General features: G+C 43.5%; 1 protein-coding gene across 1 annotated transcript in view; it reads right to left on the reverse strand.

Moving 5' to 3' along the window:
* Positions 1-2,211: 2,211 nt before the first annotated feature.
* Positions 2,212-16,727, reverse strand: part of VAX2 (ventral anterior homeobox 2) — a 162,100-nt gene continuing 147,584 nt past the window's right edge. Inside the window, exon 3 of the mRNA XM_029594339.1 lies at positions 2,212-3,930. Coding sequence (XP_029450199.1) covers positions 3,466-3,930 — 465 coding nt within the window. The 3' untranslated portion in view covers positions 2,212-3,465. The remainder of the gene's footprint in view (positions 3,931-16,727) is intronic.

The raw sequence follows: 16,727 nt of genomic DNA on the forward strand, positions 1-16,727 counted from the left end.
CTGTGCACTCAGAAACAGCTCCCTTTCATTCTCTCCTAACTCAAATGGCAATAGGCTCACTGTAGACAGAGGCAAACTGAGTCAATCCCTCTTTCTGCTTATGGTGACTCTGGCAAGACACCAGCAACTGGAGCAAAAGCACAGTAAGTCAGTCAATATACTTTTAGCTTGGTGGTGCTAGTGCTAGTAGCAAGTACACTAGCATGGACGGTGGCAGTAATACTGGCAGCAGTATCCCTTACTTGGAGTAGAGGGGGTCAGTACTAGATGATAATCTGTGCTGTCTCCTACTCCTTCCATAAGAACATAAGATATGCCATACTGGGGCAGACCAAGGGTCCATCAAGCCCAGTGGCCAATCCAAGTCACAACTACATGGGGCAAGTACCCAAACATTAAATAGATCCCATTCTACTAATACTGGCAACATGCAGTGGCTATAACCTATTGATTAATTGCAATTTATAGACTATTCTCCAGGAACTTATCCAAATCTTTTTTAAACTCAGCTACTCTAGCTGTCTTAACCACATCCTCTGGCAACAAATTACAGAGCTTAATTGTACTTTGAATGGGGGAAAAAAATTATCTGATTCCTTTTAAATGTGCTACTTGCTAACTTTCATGTATAGGTGGTGCTTTAATTTTCTTTGATATGAAAACACCCACATGTACACGTGACTTTTTATTGTAATCCACAAGTGTAACTACACTCCAGCAACATTTGAATTTAGGCAAGAGGAAAGCATGAATAACTAAAGTGAAGTGCAGCAGTGCAGAGTGCTCTAATGCACACAGTGATGTGAAATGAATGTGTTCACTCTTCACGTCAAAGAACAATTCCTTTCTAGAACTCCACTTTCCACAATACAGACAATTCTTCTGTCAGCATACAGACACTCTCCGCTCCAGCACTGAATTCTCTACACTACACTTCTAAAATCTGATCAATCTGCACAGTATAGCTGAAGCTGTTGATGAACTTTGACTGTTCCTGTGAACCTGTCTGCACTGGAATTTTGGGTGGAAGATTTTGTTTTTAAGAAAAACCAACATTTCCTGCTTCTCTCATAATTTGGTTTCATTGTGAGAAACTGACTTTTTGTCCTGGATTGTTAAGTCAATCAAAAAAATATTGTTGTACTTAATGGATCTCTTGTCTTCTAACTACCTCTGTAACTGTGCAGCTCTGCCTGGTGATTCAATTGACTGGTTTAAATCTCCTTTTTGCACACTCAATTACTGGGCAGAGAAAATGGACCATGAAGCTCGGAAAGTCCCAGAACTGATGTAATCAATTAGTAACAAGGGATGACTATGCGGCTGCTGCCCCATGACACCTGCTTTCCTATGCAATCTGTGTACATGCCTTCTCTGCAGAAACCTGAGTGCACAAAAAAATGTGATTTCCACTCATACACTCAGCCATGAGCTGAAAATCACAGGTTTATGGAGAGAATGTTGTCACTGGAGGGAAGCTGTAAGATATGCATTTGTAGGAGCCTTGGAAGGAAAAGCATGCTGACGGACATACATTGGATAAAGATTTTTTTTACCTGCATGTGTTAGTACAGACTGCCACATGTAGTCCCAAAGAAAAAAAAATTCAGTCAAAATGTTTCTCACAAAACAATTAGTAGACTGGTATTGATGTACCAATGTGTAATGTAGAACTAGAAACCAGGAAAGGCAGAGCCACAAAGCATCAACAGTTTTCATGGCAGCCTCTGCTTTTTGTGGGGTTGGTATGGCAGCTTGGGCAAAAGTATGTAACCAAGAGATAACTGCTATATTTTGTTGTTCAAGAAACATTTTGCCCTAATACAGTGTGTTGCTGGAAGCTCTGCCTCTGCTGGGGCTTGATGGGAATCATCTCTCACACTCTTCCAATTTTGACTTGAGTTTACCCTGAAAAGAAAAAGCCTAGACTTGCTCAGCGTAAAGTGGATTGTCCACCAGTGCTAAACTCTGATCTTTCAGAATTTAGATCAAAGGGCTTGTGCCAAAGTTCGCTGTTGTGAATTACGGGCTTTCACTTAACATCATTTTAGAGGGCCTTTCACTGGTAGAAATCACTGTACTGACCTCCAAAAACGTTAGCTGCTTGTAATTATTTCTTTATGAGTTGGAGTATTATTATTATTATTATTATTAATTTGAATTCCAAAGACATAAGAATGCTTCTAAAGTCAGACACATGCAGTCTTTTGACTTTCAGAAATTAAAATTTAATGGAGTCCCAAGCACAAATGTAAAATCTTATGCTTCACAGTTGCATGTAAAACCAAGGCTGCTGCACAGTTTGGTCTCAAACCACTATGGTCACTTTAGTTTTGTCTAACGTACTGTGGTCGGTTGCACTGTCTGTGGAAAAGAGGGACCATCTCTATCAGTATTCCATCAGATACTCCCAAATAACAGGACACGGCCATCAAGCATCCTGATTGGACAAGCACAGTCACATGACCCCGGGGTAAGCCATACGAGTGATTGATATATTTGCCAAATATCCATCTGAGAATATTTTGTGCATGTACATTTTTTTGTGATTAAGTCATCTAATAAATATAGAAACCCATGCCAATGTGTGAGGTAAATTGGTAATTGACCATGGCCCTTGCAGAATGAGATCAGGGCCTATATATATATATTTTTTTTTAAATTATTATTAGCCAACCTTCCAAATAATGCTGAAGGTGGCTTATAACATTATTAGTATTCAGGTACAATAAATCATTGAATCAAATACCTCCTGCCACACACCTGGTTATAGGTTACTGTCCTTAATACAGTGTTGCAATTGCTTACTGGAAGATTTACCAATCCCCGATAGCTAGGCCTTGTCCTGCACATCCTGCATCCTGGTAAAATGTCTAGCAAGAATCCTGATAGCGTTTGGCCACTGGGTTCACAGAAACAAGCAATGGGCCCCGGGCAGCAACCCCAGGTATAATACAGGAGACCTGGTGGTTATCAAGGGCATCGGAACAATCAATGAACAAAATAAAACAATGGTGTATCACTGTTATCCAACTCTAGCTGCAGCTCCTAACTCCTGTACCTCATAATAAATTGTACACTTTCCCGAAGAACGGGCGGGCAGGTAGAACCCCCCTTCTCTCAACCAGCCCATCTCCCTCTTCACGTTACCAATGGCACAGCAAAGTACTCGTGTAAAAAATATATTAAATTGTGGCAACTGAGCAGTTAAGCACCATTCAAATGTGGCAACTACAAAGGGCAGATGGGCAAAGGCGCCCAGCTCATTTCTTCAGCCCTAGGGCGTTTCCCCCCATCATGCATGTTCAACGGGTTTCCATGAAACAGGCACACACACACACACACAGACGCCACGTGAAACCTTTGGTAAAACAGTCTTTGCGTTTCCACTTTCAAAGCTATCAGCCAGTGTGTGATACTGGGAAGAAGAAGGGATACGGTGGATCTTGAGCATTTTGTGCTTGTTTAAGAACTGTGCTTCTTGCTGGGGCCACTGTCTTTCCTTTCCAATCGTGTGTAAGGCTCAAACGCTGAGGTACCCAATCCATACCCGGTGGGTAGTTCGTGTAAACTCCCCAGTATTGGACCAGAGAAACAAAGAGGGGTTGGCAGCCTGGGGGAGGATGAGGAAGCGAGTGAGGGAACTTGGATGTTGAAGGCTCCGGCGCCCGGAGGAGTGCCGCTTATCCCGGGGGATGTGTTTCCTGAAGTCCCCAGGCTGGAGCCATTCCCGGTGTGAGTCCCAATGGCATTCTGATTTGGGGAAAGTAAATTGGGTGGGGCAGGCACAGACAAGAGTCTACCTTGTTCCAACAGGCGTAAAATATTACACGTGGCAAAAGATTCCGAGCTCGAGGAGGATCTTTTTTCAGAGTCCCTGCTCTGGTCCTTCTTCTGCTTTGTTCGTCTGTTCTGGAACCAGACCTTTACCTGTGTTCAAAACAAAAAATGGCAAAAAATAGTGGGTGTGTTGTACATATAAAGACACGGGGCCTGATCCACTCTGACATTTCTCTCAGTCTGTGCCTAGGGCATAAAAAGCTTAGGGACCGATATTCAAAGGGATGTAGCTGCCTGATCAAGACGTCAGGCAGTTGGATACCCCTCCACAGAGCACTTAAATCTAGCTGCCTACTTTCATGAGGTGTTTTTTGAGGCAGGGTCGGGGGAAGGACCTAACCAGCTAGCACCAATTTTCAGCACTATCTGGCTAAGTTTAAATGCTTAACCCTGGGCGCGGATATTACTGACCTACATCTAGCCGGCTAGACCGTGGCCAGGTTTAGATTTAGGTTCAATGGCAACCTTGCCTGTTAGGTTACGGCTGAAAATAGCTTAACTTTGCTGGCTACAGTTTAGTTGACTAAGAAGGACACTCAGTTGCACTTTGAATATCCGCCCCTTAGTGAATCAGGCCCACCACATTAGAGGGCGGGAGCATGTAATGAAAGGTATCATTAAGTCTTAATTCTACATAAAATAATTTGCCATTTCTCAAAATTCCGCGCACTCAGGACATTGCACTTCCTTAGCACTGACGCAGCAAGGCACTAACATTGCCATGATGATGCAGAAGCAAATTAATAGCACCTGAAACAGATGGAGTGCTAATGGCCCAGATATACTGCTTCCATTTGTCCTGTGTTCTCATGAATCCTCAAAATAACTTTCACCAGTAAGTCAAATTTCAGGAGATCCTCAGCGAGACTAAGGTTTCTTTTCTGAGCACTGCAAGCATCTCTGGCCATGAGGTAATATGCACGATCTTACCTGTATCCTAAGAGCATGATATAAATAGATGTAGACATATTTTTAATATTTAACACACATGACACCTTCTCATGCCCATCTGATCTTTTTTGTTTGTGTTTCATCAAAGTACATTTTATAACTCTTCTTGGGATCTTGCAAAGTCACGGAAGGTCTCATTGTGTGTGTATAAAGGGAGTTTTTGTGAATTACTTGAGTTCACACAGGGAGGGCTGGTGGAGTTACAGTTTTCTGCTCCATCAACTAGATGCCTTGCCTCCAAGAAATTCTTTGCAGATGGTGATATTGTTTATTGATCATCACAAGAATTATACAAAGACTTTGCACATGATCTATCAAGACTGTGTAGGTATGTTCCTCAGATGTCTTTGGACACAGGTCCCTATTTCTGACAGCCAAAGAAGGGATCAACAAATTATATAGGACTATTTCTTTAGATAGTTCTTATGCTGGTCCAATAAAAGTTTCTTATAACCTGTAGTTTTTATCAGGGTCACTCTGCACTTCCTGTATATAACACATGAGCAATAAATCATGACTGTGCAAAAGAACAGATTTTACCACATGCTCTGGAAGATTGACCATATGCCCCACCAAGAAAGTACATACACCTGGTTTTAACCTTTTGTATTAGAAAACAGCCAAAACCACTTAAGCTAGTCATTTTCTAAGATATACAGGCCAATGGGATCCCAGCTAAGCATGTGATACGTGAAATTTTACCACAGAATAATAGTAGCATATCATCTAACCAATCACAGTACTTCATTTCTAAATGCTGTATTACAATCTGGAATTGTTCTATGTTTGTGACAGACAGAACTATAATCTATAACATGGGTTCTTGACCCAGTCCTTGGGACACAACTAGCCAGTCAGGTTTTCAGGATATCCACAGTAAATATGCATGAGACAAATTTGCATGCACTAACTCCATTGCAGACCTGACTAATTGCCTTAACCACATCCCCTGGCAATGAATTCCAGAGCTTAATTGTGAGTTGAGTGAAAAATAATTTTCTCTGATTTGTTTTAAATGTGCTGCTTGCTAACTTCATGGTGTGCCTCACAGTCCTTGCACTATCTGAAAGAGGAAATAACCAATTCACATTTACCCATTCAAATCCTTTCATAATTCTGCAGACCTCCATCATATCCCCTCTCAGCCATCTCTTCTTCAAGCTGAACAGCCCTAACCTCTTTAGCCTTTCCTCATAAGGGAGCCATTCCATGCCCTCTATCCTTTTGTTCGCCTTTCTCTGCACTCTCTCCAATGCAACTATATTTTTTTTGAGATGCGGTGACCAGAACTGCACACTGTATTTAAGGTGCGGTTTCACAATGGAACAATACAGAGGCACTATGACATCCTCTGTTTATTTGTAATTCCCTTTCTAATAATTCCTAATATTCTGTTTGCTTTTTTGACCGCCATAGCATATTGAGCCAAAGAGTTCAGTGTAATATCAACTATGACACTCAGATCTTTTTCCTGGGTGGTAACTTCTAATATGGAACCCAACATTGTATAACTACAGCATGGGTTCTTTTCCCTATGTGCATCACCTTGCACTTGTCCACAGTATATTTCCTCTGCCATATGGACACCCATTCTTCCAGTCACACAAGGCTATCATGCATTTTATCAAAATCCACTTGTGATTTAACTACTCTGAATAATTTTGTGTCATCTCCAAATTTGATCACCTCACTCATCATACCCCTTTCCAGACCATTTATAAATATATTAAAAAGCACCAGTCCAAGAACAGATCCCTGTAGCACTCCACTGTTTACCTTTTTCCACTGCAAAAGCAGACCATTTAATCCTACTCTCTGTTTTCTGTCTTTAACCGGTTTGCATACCACAAAAGGACATCTCCTCCTCCTATCCCATGACTTTTTAGTTTTCTTAGAAGCCTTTCATGAGGGTCTTTGTCAAATGCCTTCAGAAAATTCAAATACACCACATCTACTGGTTCACCTTTATCCACATGTTTATCAACACCTTCAAAAAAAAGTTTAGCAGATTTGTGAGGTAAGACTTCCCTTGGATAAATCCATGCTGGCTATGAGCCTTTAAACCATGTCTATCTATATGTTCTGTGATTTTATGCTTTATAATAAATTCCATGACTTTTCCTGGCACTGACGTTATTCTCACCAGTCTATAAGTTCCCGGATCACCTCTGGAGCCCTTTTTAAATATTAGGGTTACATTGGCCACTTTCCAGTCTTCAGGTACAATGGATGATTTTAATGATAGGTTACAAATTACTTGTAATAGGTCTGAAATTTCATATTTTAGTTCTTTCAGAACCATGGGGTATATATCATCTGGTTCAGGTGATTTGCTACTTTTCAGTTTGTCAATCTGACCTGAAGAGTAGCAAATCACCTGGATCAGATGGTATACACACCTGGGTTTTGAAAGAACTCAAAAATGAAATTTCAGACCTATTACAAGTAATTTATAAGTTATCATTAAAATCATCCTTTGTACCTGAAGACTGGAAAGTGGCCAATGTAACACCAATATTTAAAAAGGGCTCCAGAGGTAACTTCACACTCACCCTCTGCCTCCATGTTTTTACAGCTCCATGTTCCTTACAGATCCTTGTGGATCAGCAGGAATCCTACATGAAAAATATTTGCTTGTTTTATCCTTAACAAAGTCTCTGTATTTTATTTTGAATGATGGATATAACCATATATTTTGAATGATGGATATAACATATATTTAAAAATAGATTAAAGATCATAATCAATTCTTTCACCAATTTTATCTCTATATGAAAAACCTTACGGATGAATTTTAAGATTGCTTAAGTTAAAAGGCTCATATACGCTAGTATCTGGGCCAAGTGCAAGCGACTCATATTTTAAAATGGCCCAATTACATGTGTATATGCGCTTGCGTGAGCAAACAAATGTGTGGGGAAAAAAGGACAGAGTCAATGCATTTCAAAGGCGGTCTGAGGCAGGGCCAACATTTACATACGTAAATCCGTCTCAGCACGCAGCGGACTCTTAGCCGCACATATTTACTTCTGCTCTTGATGAGGTGTAAGTCTGCAGAAATCTCTTTTTAAGCCTAAAACTACTGGGTGAAAGGGTCTGGGTAAACTGGGGGGAGTGTAGGCTGAAGAACCAGAGGGGTCTGGATGATCTCGAGATAGACTGGGCAAACTGGTGGACTAATTGGTAAAACTGAGATTGTCCTTCAGTACATGCATGTTTTATAACCCGCTTACATGCACGCGTTAAAGCCGACAAAGTCCTAAGGAAGATACACAAACTATGTTTGGCATGTAACCACTTAAAATTAGCACTATACGCACGTTAGGTGTATTTTAAATTGTATGCGTGTAATTGCACGCATGATTTAAATTTCTGCCTATGTGCGCTTGCGCGCACATACGCACATATAAGGGCACCCGCACGCTTGTTTTAAAGTTAACATCTTAGTGAAAAGAGGCTGCAGATAGAGGGATGGAGAGATGCATAAATGGACAATAGGTAAATACATTTGGAAATTTCACAGAATCCATTTACAGTCAAGCCTTGCTTAAGAGTTGTACAACTATATTACGATGCTGTCAGGTTGAGGGTCCCTGTTAACACTGCCTCACTCTGTTCAGAATTCTATCCTGGGTTTTATTCCAGTATATGCTCAACAGTAACACAAGAATGACCTGGCTCGCACTTTGCAAGATTTAACAGAAGACATAGGTTTTCTTCCTTCAGGGACAAACGAGGGTTTACAAATTCACTTACGTTCAGATAGGTCACCTTTAGATTATCCCACGCTTGCCTTCTAGCCCTCATGCCTGAGGTTCCTCAGAGGTTACGTTGCAGGCCTCACTTCAGATTCTATCCACCCCCTTTCTGGAATGTTCAGAGCCATGCAGGGGCCCCGAGGGCAAAGCTCATGCTGCCCAGCCCAGCCAACCACTGCCTTTATGACCTTACAAATACTCATCAAAGCAAAATATTATCTTTATTAAAGACAAAATAGCTCCGTTTAAGAAACCATGGGTCTTAAGGTGAATCTCCAGCAGACTGTGGGTTTGTTTTCAAGTCTGGTTTTCTTTTTCTTGTTTTTTTTTTTTAATCCCGATTTATTCAGATACTGACTCTTCTACGTCTCAAAAGGACTAAAGGTACCAGAATGCTTTGGGTTTTAGGCTGGGAGGGTGCGTAAAACACTCCAGAGTCAACTGGGGGTCGAGCATTGTGCTGCGCTTACAAATGCACTCAATAATCCGGTAGCTCGGCTCATTTGAAGTTTGCTAAGGTGAAATTTTTCTCTATGGTGCTATACAAGAGCTCACTGTGAAACCTCTTCCCTGGGGCCCCCACGGTTATCCAAGTAAATCATTTCCTTCCTTGGCTCTAAAGAGCAATTACCGTTTTCATCTTTGGCTTTTGTGTACTGATTGTACACCACAGCTAAAGCATTTACCTAAAATGCAGACCCGACTCCTTCACTGAACTTTAAAGACATACATTAGTCTTAAAACATCCATTTGTAAAAATGCAAACAAACGCAAATAAAATATTGCAATTGTATCAGAAATATACATGGGTAAGAGCTTATTCACTCCAGCAATAAAATGTCCGTGAAGGATAAATTATCCAAACTGGTAAATGAATCTTGGCAATAGAAGGAAAAAATGAGACATTTTTGAGCACCTGGAGCCATAAAAGTATTTTTGAAGCCCTCGGTAAACTTGACCAGCTTAAATAAAAATAAAGCGATATTTATGAAAGGCAGCGCTACGTCTGTTAGTCGCTCCTAAGAAAGAAAAGCAAAACGAATCAAAACAAATATTCTAATAATGCGTAAGTTATAATGAACGAATGAGCTCCAGAGTGCAGATAGCCATCCACTGACGCACCCTGCTGGCGATTAAAGTCCCACTGGGCACCCACTGGCATGCTTTCCGTAAGAGGGCATTTAAATAAAGGTTTGCCACTGTGCAAAACTGGCTCCAGTTTTGACCCATTTTTTTTTTTCTGCACTGAAAATACCGGGATGTTTTTATTGGCCTGTATATTATCCACAGGTAGGGTGTGCTCTCTCAAATCCCGTTCTCCCCTGACTAGCTATAAACACTTTTTACATGCTTTGACTATTCTGAAAGGGCATTATAATTAGTTATTTCCTGAGCCACCACCATCAGATGGTAAGCACTGTAGCGTAGGTACTAATTTGTCATATGACACCAACTCGAAAAACTCTCACCTTCATGAGCCATTTTCACCATGCAAGTAGTCACTGGTGGATAGACTTACCCGGGAGGTCTCAGTGAGACCTGAGCTGACCAGACAGACATGTATCGGAGACATTCATACCATGGAATTTTTCTCATTCTGCATAGATATTTGGTCTAGCTTTGTCCTGTGCAGACTTATTCCTGTACTTTTCGCTCCGTTTTGAATTTCTCAGAGACAAATTCTAAGAGCATGAGCCAGAAAGAATAATCAGGATACACACGGTAAAGGTGCCAACTGATGTCTAACCATCAGTGACCCTTTGAAATGCTTGAATATTGGAGTTTAGAAATTAACAGGCCGCTGCAATATCGGCACGCGAAAAACGGGCGCTCGTGATTGATCATCCGCTTTCCTAACCCCCCCACCCACCTCTCCTGGGTCACGATGCAATACGGTAATGAGCTGCCAACCGGAGGCGCTAGGGAAAATTGTGCGTCCCTAGTGCCCAGGAGACGTGGCTGTCAGTGTGGATCAGGAAAACAAACGCTCACTACGAGCATCCGTTTTCTTCGGCTGCCGGCACAAAAAACATGCGCAATATACAAGGCCTGAACTGTGTATATTGTGCATGTATATTGGGCGTCCAGAATTTTTTTTTTTAAAAGATTTTATTTTTTGCGCAATGCTGCTTTCTATGGTTCCTCCTATTTTATATCGCGGCGATACTAATAGGAAAAATCACAGAAAGCAGGATTTTTGTTTTTTGATAGAGCCCTTGACTGTGGCCAGCCTTAATGCCAGCTCCCAGGCTGGAGTTAAATTTGCCGCATTACACTGGGAGTATTGGCCACATGGGAGTTTTTTTTAAATCAGGTGATAAATTAGCTAATAGCTTCATCTACATGGAATTTACATGGGATGAGTGCTATTAGCTATGCACTGGTTTGGATATGCGTTTTGGATGCGCTGATCCCAGTATTGCATGGGGCGTAAGTCTAGCATGTGCAAAACACGCATCTATCTGCATGTTTTACGGTGCACTGACCTCAGCACCCGATACTGCATCAGCCTTTAAGTTGGCTAAAACTGTTCCTGATAGGTTAGGAGCCTTCTTGTACTGTATGTACGCATAAACTCCAGATTGTTCATTCAAATATCCTAATCCAGGGTTTATGTACACATATGTCACCTTGAGAGATCTAAGACTACTGTTGGACATAGAGGGGCCTATACACTTAAAACTCATGCAAAAGTATTTTAGAGTGTGTGTCAGTAAACATTTAACATGCATGCTAAAATACTAATCATGCAATGTACCATCTTTTAGCACACATACTAAAAAGCACTAACTCATACAACTGTAATTTCTATGCATTAATAGTGTCTCTGTGCTAAATAGCATGAGACTGCCATAAAATAATGTGTATACACAGGGCTGGTGCAAGGGTATTAGGTGCCCTAAGCAAACCTTCTGTCTTACGCCTGCCCTCCCCTGATCCAGACGCCAGCTCTGTCCCCGACCATATTCACTCAGACAGGGCCCCTCTCTTAGACACACACTTAGGTTCCTTGTCTCATTCACACATGCACCCTTAAGCAGGCTCCCTCCCTCTCTCTCACTAACACCATTGCTCTGTCACACACACACAATCCCTCTCACTCACACACACACACACACACAAACAGGTGCCACTCGTGGCCTGCCGAGACTCTGCTTCTCTTGGCCGTGAGCAGGATGGGTGCTGCTTGCATCCCGTCATGTCTCTTCTCCTCTCAGTTGTGAGTGAGATGGGCTCTGCTTGCGGGTCTACATGGCTGCTCTTTGCCGCCCCCTAATGACTGGAGCCCTAGGCAACCACCTAGGTTGCCTATTGGGAAGCACCAGCCCTGTGTATACACTAAAATGAGCATGTTGCAAACCTGTATATAAGCCTGACAAATGGGGTTGGTTGCCAGTGCTGAAAGCAGAAATGGAAAAGCATCTGGACTACAGATGAGGAGCTGAAAGAAGAGAAGAAATTTCCAGTAGGGAAAAAAAATATAGACTAAACGCTTGCACCTCTGATGTCTGCCAAGGAGGAGAAGGACTGGCATCAGGAGGTGCCTTAGCCAGCCACATTCATCCCATTGATGCAAAGAAAGAAATCTGCAAGCCCTAAATCAGGGTGACAATAGTATTCGTCCATGCCTCCTCTACAAGCATCCTGTCGAGGCAGCAATGGTATGTTGAAAGCTGTTCATGCCAAAGCCTCAGAATGCCTACAGTTATTTTGAGACAAATTGCACATTACAGACTGCATAGCCTCCCTTCCACCAGGGGTCCTCAGTGAGTCCCACTCCCAACTATGCAAGTCACCACTTTCCTGATCACCTGATTCCTCGGCCCCAGCCCTATTTAACCCAACCTGTCCAATCCCTCAGTGCCTCTTCATTGAGTCACCTCAGCTCTCTGACCTGGCCAGCCTTACTTTGTTACTCTGCCTTGCGCTGTGGCCTACCCAGGTCTTCTACCTTGCTGGTTATTCTGCCATGCCTTGTGGCCTACCCAGATATCCTGCCTTGCCTTTTGGCCCTTCTTGGCCTCTTACCTTGCTCTGTGGCCTCTTTTGGACTCTTGCCTTGATCTGGGCCCTTCCAGACTGTCTGGCCTTGCCTTACGGACTCCCAGGTCTACCTGCTATGCTCAGTGCCTTCTTGGGTTTTCCTGCCTTACCCTATGGCTTCCGAGGCTGATAGGGTCTCCTAGCTAGCCTAGAGCCTTGTTGCGCTTTCCTGTTTATTCTTGCCTGTGCTGTCTAGTCCAGTCCTTATTAAGTCCTTGTTCTGCCTTGCATTGCCCAATCCAGTCCTTGTCTATTTCCCAGGCTTTGCCCTTGTCTTTTTGCCTCAGGCCTTGCTCTTGTCCTCCAGCCCCTAGCCTGTGCTCTACCCAGCCCCTAACCTGTGCGCTGTCTGTATCCAGCCCCCAGTCTGTGCTCCGTATCCAGCCCCTAGCCTGTGCTCCATATCCAGCTCCCAGTCAGTGCCTGGATCCAGTTTCCAGTCAGTACCTGGTTTCAGCTCCCAGCCTGTGCCTGTTGCCAGCTCCCAGCCTATACACAGATCCTACTCCACGCCAGCACCCTGATGTTCTCAAGAAGGCAAGTCCTACCAGCCCCCAAAACTCAAGGGCACAACCTGCAGCGGAGGGGGCAAAAGACCAGCTCCAGTATGGCCCTGTGGTCCTATCCTGCTTATGTGGGGAGTGCTCCCTGACTCCAGCTTGCTGCCCCATGACACCACAGCAATGACAGCCATGGCCATCACCACCAAAGCACATTCAGGCAACTGCCAATACCATGAGTCCCATCCCTCAAAGATGTTCTCCCCACTTCAGTGGCATCCATTCTATCCATGCCATGCAGGGTGTCTGTCTCAGAGGACCATGAATAAGAGGTGGAAAGGCTCCTCCATAAGTAACCCCAAAGCGTCCTGTTTGCCAAATCCTTGAAATAGGGTGCACACTAAAAACTTAACAACTGGTCTGAGGCAGGTCTTAAATTTTAGATCATAGCAAATATGATGGAGATCATACCATGCTATTTAGCCATACTCACTACTCATTTGCATCTGATGTTCCTTCATTTACATGTGTGCACATGCTAATTTTAGCATAGACACACTAGGCTTTTCAGACTGGTTTAGCACGTACATTAAGGCTTTTATATATAGCATACTATTTTTGGAGCATGCTAAACAGCCTTAGCATGCATGCTAAGCTCTAGTGCACAGGCCCCATAATAACATAGTAGATGATGGCACAAAAAGATCAACAGACTCATCTAGTCAGCCCAGTTATTCCTGTCCACCCTGCTAAGGATATCCCAGCAGCCAGTCATAGAGCCTGAATGCTTATCTAAGACAGTTTCTGTAATCTTCTTACTCTCTATTCTATTGTCTTGGTGTAATGAACATACATCCTTCTCTTCCCAAGGGAATGGTGAATAAAACAGAAAATGTCATAATGCCTCTGTATCGCTCCATGGTGAGACCGTATCTTGAATACTGTGTACAATTCTGGTCGCCGCATCTCAAAAAAGATATAGTTGCAATGGAGAAGGTACAGAGAAGGGCTACCAAAATGATAAAGGGAATGGAACAGCTCCCCTATGAGGAAAGACTAAAGAGGTTAGGACTGTCCAGCTTGGAGAAGAGACGGCTGAGGGGGAATTTGATAGAGGTCTTTAAAATCATGAGAGGTCTAGAACGGGTAGATGTGAATCGGTTATTTACTCTTTCAGATAATAGAAAGACTAGGGGGCACTCCATGAAGTTAGCATGTGGCACATTTAAAATTAATCAGAGAAAGTTCTTTTTTACTCAACGCACAATTAAACTCTGGAATTTGTTACCAAAGGATGTGGTTAGTGCAGTTAGTATAGCTGTGTTTAAAAAAGGATTGGATAAGTTCTTGGAGGAGAAGTCCATTACCTGCTATTAATTAAGTTGACTTAGAAAATAGCCACTGCTATTACTAGCAACGGTAACATGGGATAGACTTAGTTTTTGGGTACTTGCCAGGTTCTTATGGCCTGGATTGGCCTCTGTTGGAAACAGGATGCTGGACTTGATGGACCCTTGGTCTGACCCAGTATGGCATGTTCTTATGTCTAACCACAAAGCTTTAGAGTAGTCTAAATAGCTACTAAGCTAGCATTAATGGAGATAAGTACAGAGGACATCAGAACCTCTTCCCAATACTCAGCAGAAAAGATAGTCCCATTTCCCCTCTAATTTCTGCCTTAAATTCAGCACCTGCACAGGTTGTTTCCCCTTCATCTCTTAGAATGCTTTAAAAGGACTCTGTCGTACTTTAGCATCAACTTTTCAAACCAAGAAACTAATGGCTGTGATCCTTACCCCTCAGCACAGTACTCGATGCATGTCTTAGTTGCAAATATCTGAAAAAAATGTATTGGGAATATCATATTCCTCCTTTAATTGCTCAAATATCTTTAGCTAGGTTTCATCATATAATTGCTCAGGGGTGTGGATTCTCTTCTTTCTTCAAATATCATATTCTTCTAAAATTAATAAATCTGTGAGCTTTTGATTTTCCCAGAGAAGAGTGTATAAGGTGAAGCCACCAGATTCCCCTCACAAATGTATGTGCTTTTGCCCAGATTGTAATCAGTAGCTTCATGGGAGAAGTAACCAGACCCTCTTCATGGCTCTCAAGATTTAGAGATCTTGCAATGTTAGGAAACATTGCAGTGTTCCAGTGTAGACTCACCTTTGTTATGGAGCATAGATCCTTGGGCCAAGGGAAAGTTGGTAGCACCTGTGGGGAGGAGTCCCACAGGTCTCCACCATTGGCAGGCGAGGCTAATGGGAAGCCTGAGACCCCGTTGACGCTTCACCACTACCAGCCCACATTCCCTTCAGGTTGAGCCCTGGATACCGGGGCCGGCTGGACTTACGTGGGGCCTCAGGAGACAGAGTCCGGGTGCAGGTGTAGCTCTTAACAGGCAAGGATGAATAGAAGGCAGGAGCTGGCAAGGCAAGGCAGATGACATGGCTGGAGGTCAGGTGTAAACTGAGGTGTTGGCTGGCAGTGTGTCTCGGAGGTCAGGTACAAGCAGGGGTCTTGGCAGGCAGCGAATCTCGGAGGTCAGGTACAAGCAGAGATCTTGGCAGGCAGCGAATCTCGGAGTCACATACAAGCAGAGGTCTAGGCAGGCAGCGAATCTCGGAGGTCAGGTACCAGCAGAGGTCTAGTCAGTCAGAAACAAGAATACAGGAATGGGACTATCAGGAACACAAGCAGGAGCTGAGTAGCCAAGGCCAGGGCTTGCAGGAAGGCCTTGCCTTAAATAGTCCCGGGTCAAGAGGGAGGGGCCCTAGCACCTCCATAGCGATTCCCTTAAATGTTGTCAGAGGCCGTGCGCCTGAGCACGTCTAGGAGCACAGGACATCCCTGTGGGGCTGGGCACCACCGCATCCAGGCCGAGATGAAGCAGCAGCATCGGAGGCCTGACATAGACCCCGCAAGGGGGGGGCGCATAGCCGGGAAGGAGTAGCAGCGTCGGAGGCCTGGTGGGATTCCTGCGCGGAAGAAGCACGCAGTCAGGAAGGAGCAACAGCATTGGAGGCTTGGCGGAGGTCCTGCGCGGAGGGAGCAAATGGCCGGGAAGGAGCAGCTGCACCAGTGGCCCGGCAGGAGCCCGGAGCAGAGAGAGCATGGCGACCGTGGTGCCCCGTGGCCACGAGACTTCCAGGGCTAGCAAGTGGTGGGCAGCCGCGGAGGTAGGTGGAGGGAGCAGGCTGTGGCCTACAGCAGCCGGTTCCCATAACAACCTTTCTGCAACTGGCCTGAAATGTTTGCCCAGTGAGAGACCCAGAAATATACTTTAAAATCAGGCAAATTCAATCCACCTTGTCTCTAGGACTTTTGTAACGTGTTGAATTTAACCTTAGGTCCCTTACCAGCTCATGTAAATCTACATAAAATTCCATCCATTTTCTTGAATATCTCTGTACAAATCACCAGAGGAGTAGCTCTAAATACATACAACAATTTTGGCAAAATTATTGTTAATCCTCCAGATCATCAAAAAGGAGCAAAGACTTCTGTCTTTCCAAATCAGATTCACACATTCCATCAGAGGCATCAAATTATGCCTAATACATTATTACAATTTTTGTCTCCCCAAATCCTTAGTTATTGAAATGCATGCATCTCTAATGTACAAGCTAAG

The sequence above is a fragment of the Rhinatrema bivittatum genome, chromosome 1 (assembly GCF_901001135.1).
Source record: "Rhinatrema bivittatum chromosome 1, aRhiBiv1.1, whole genome shotgun sequence".
Taxonomy (NCBI): domain Eukaryota; kingdom Metazoa; phylum Chordata; class Amphibia; order Gymnophiona; family Rhinatrematidae; genus Rhinatrema; species Rhinatrema bivittatum.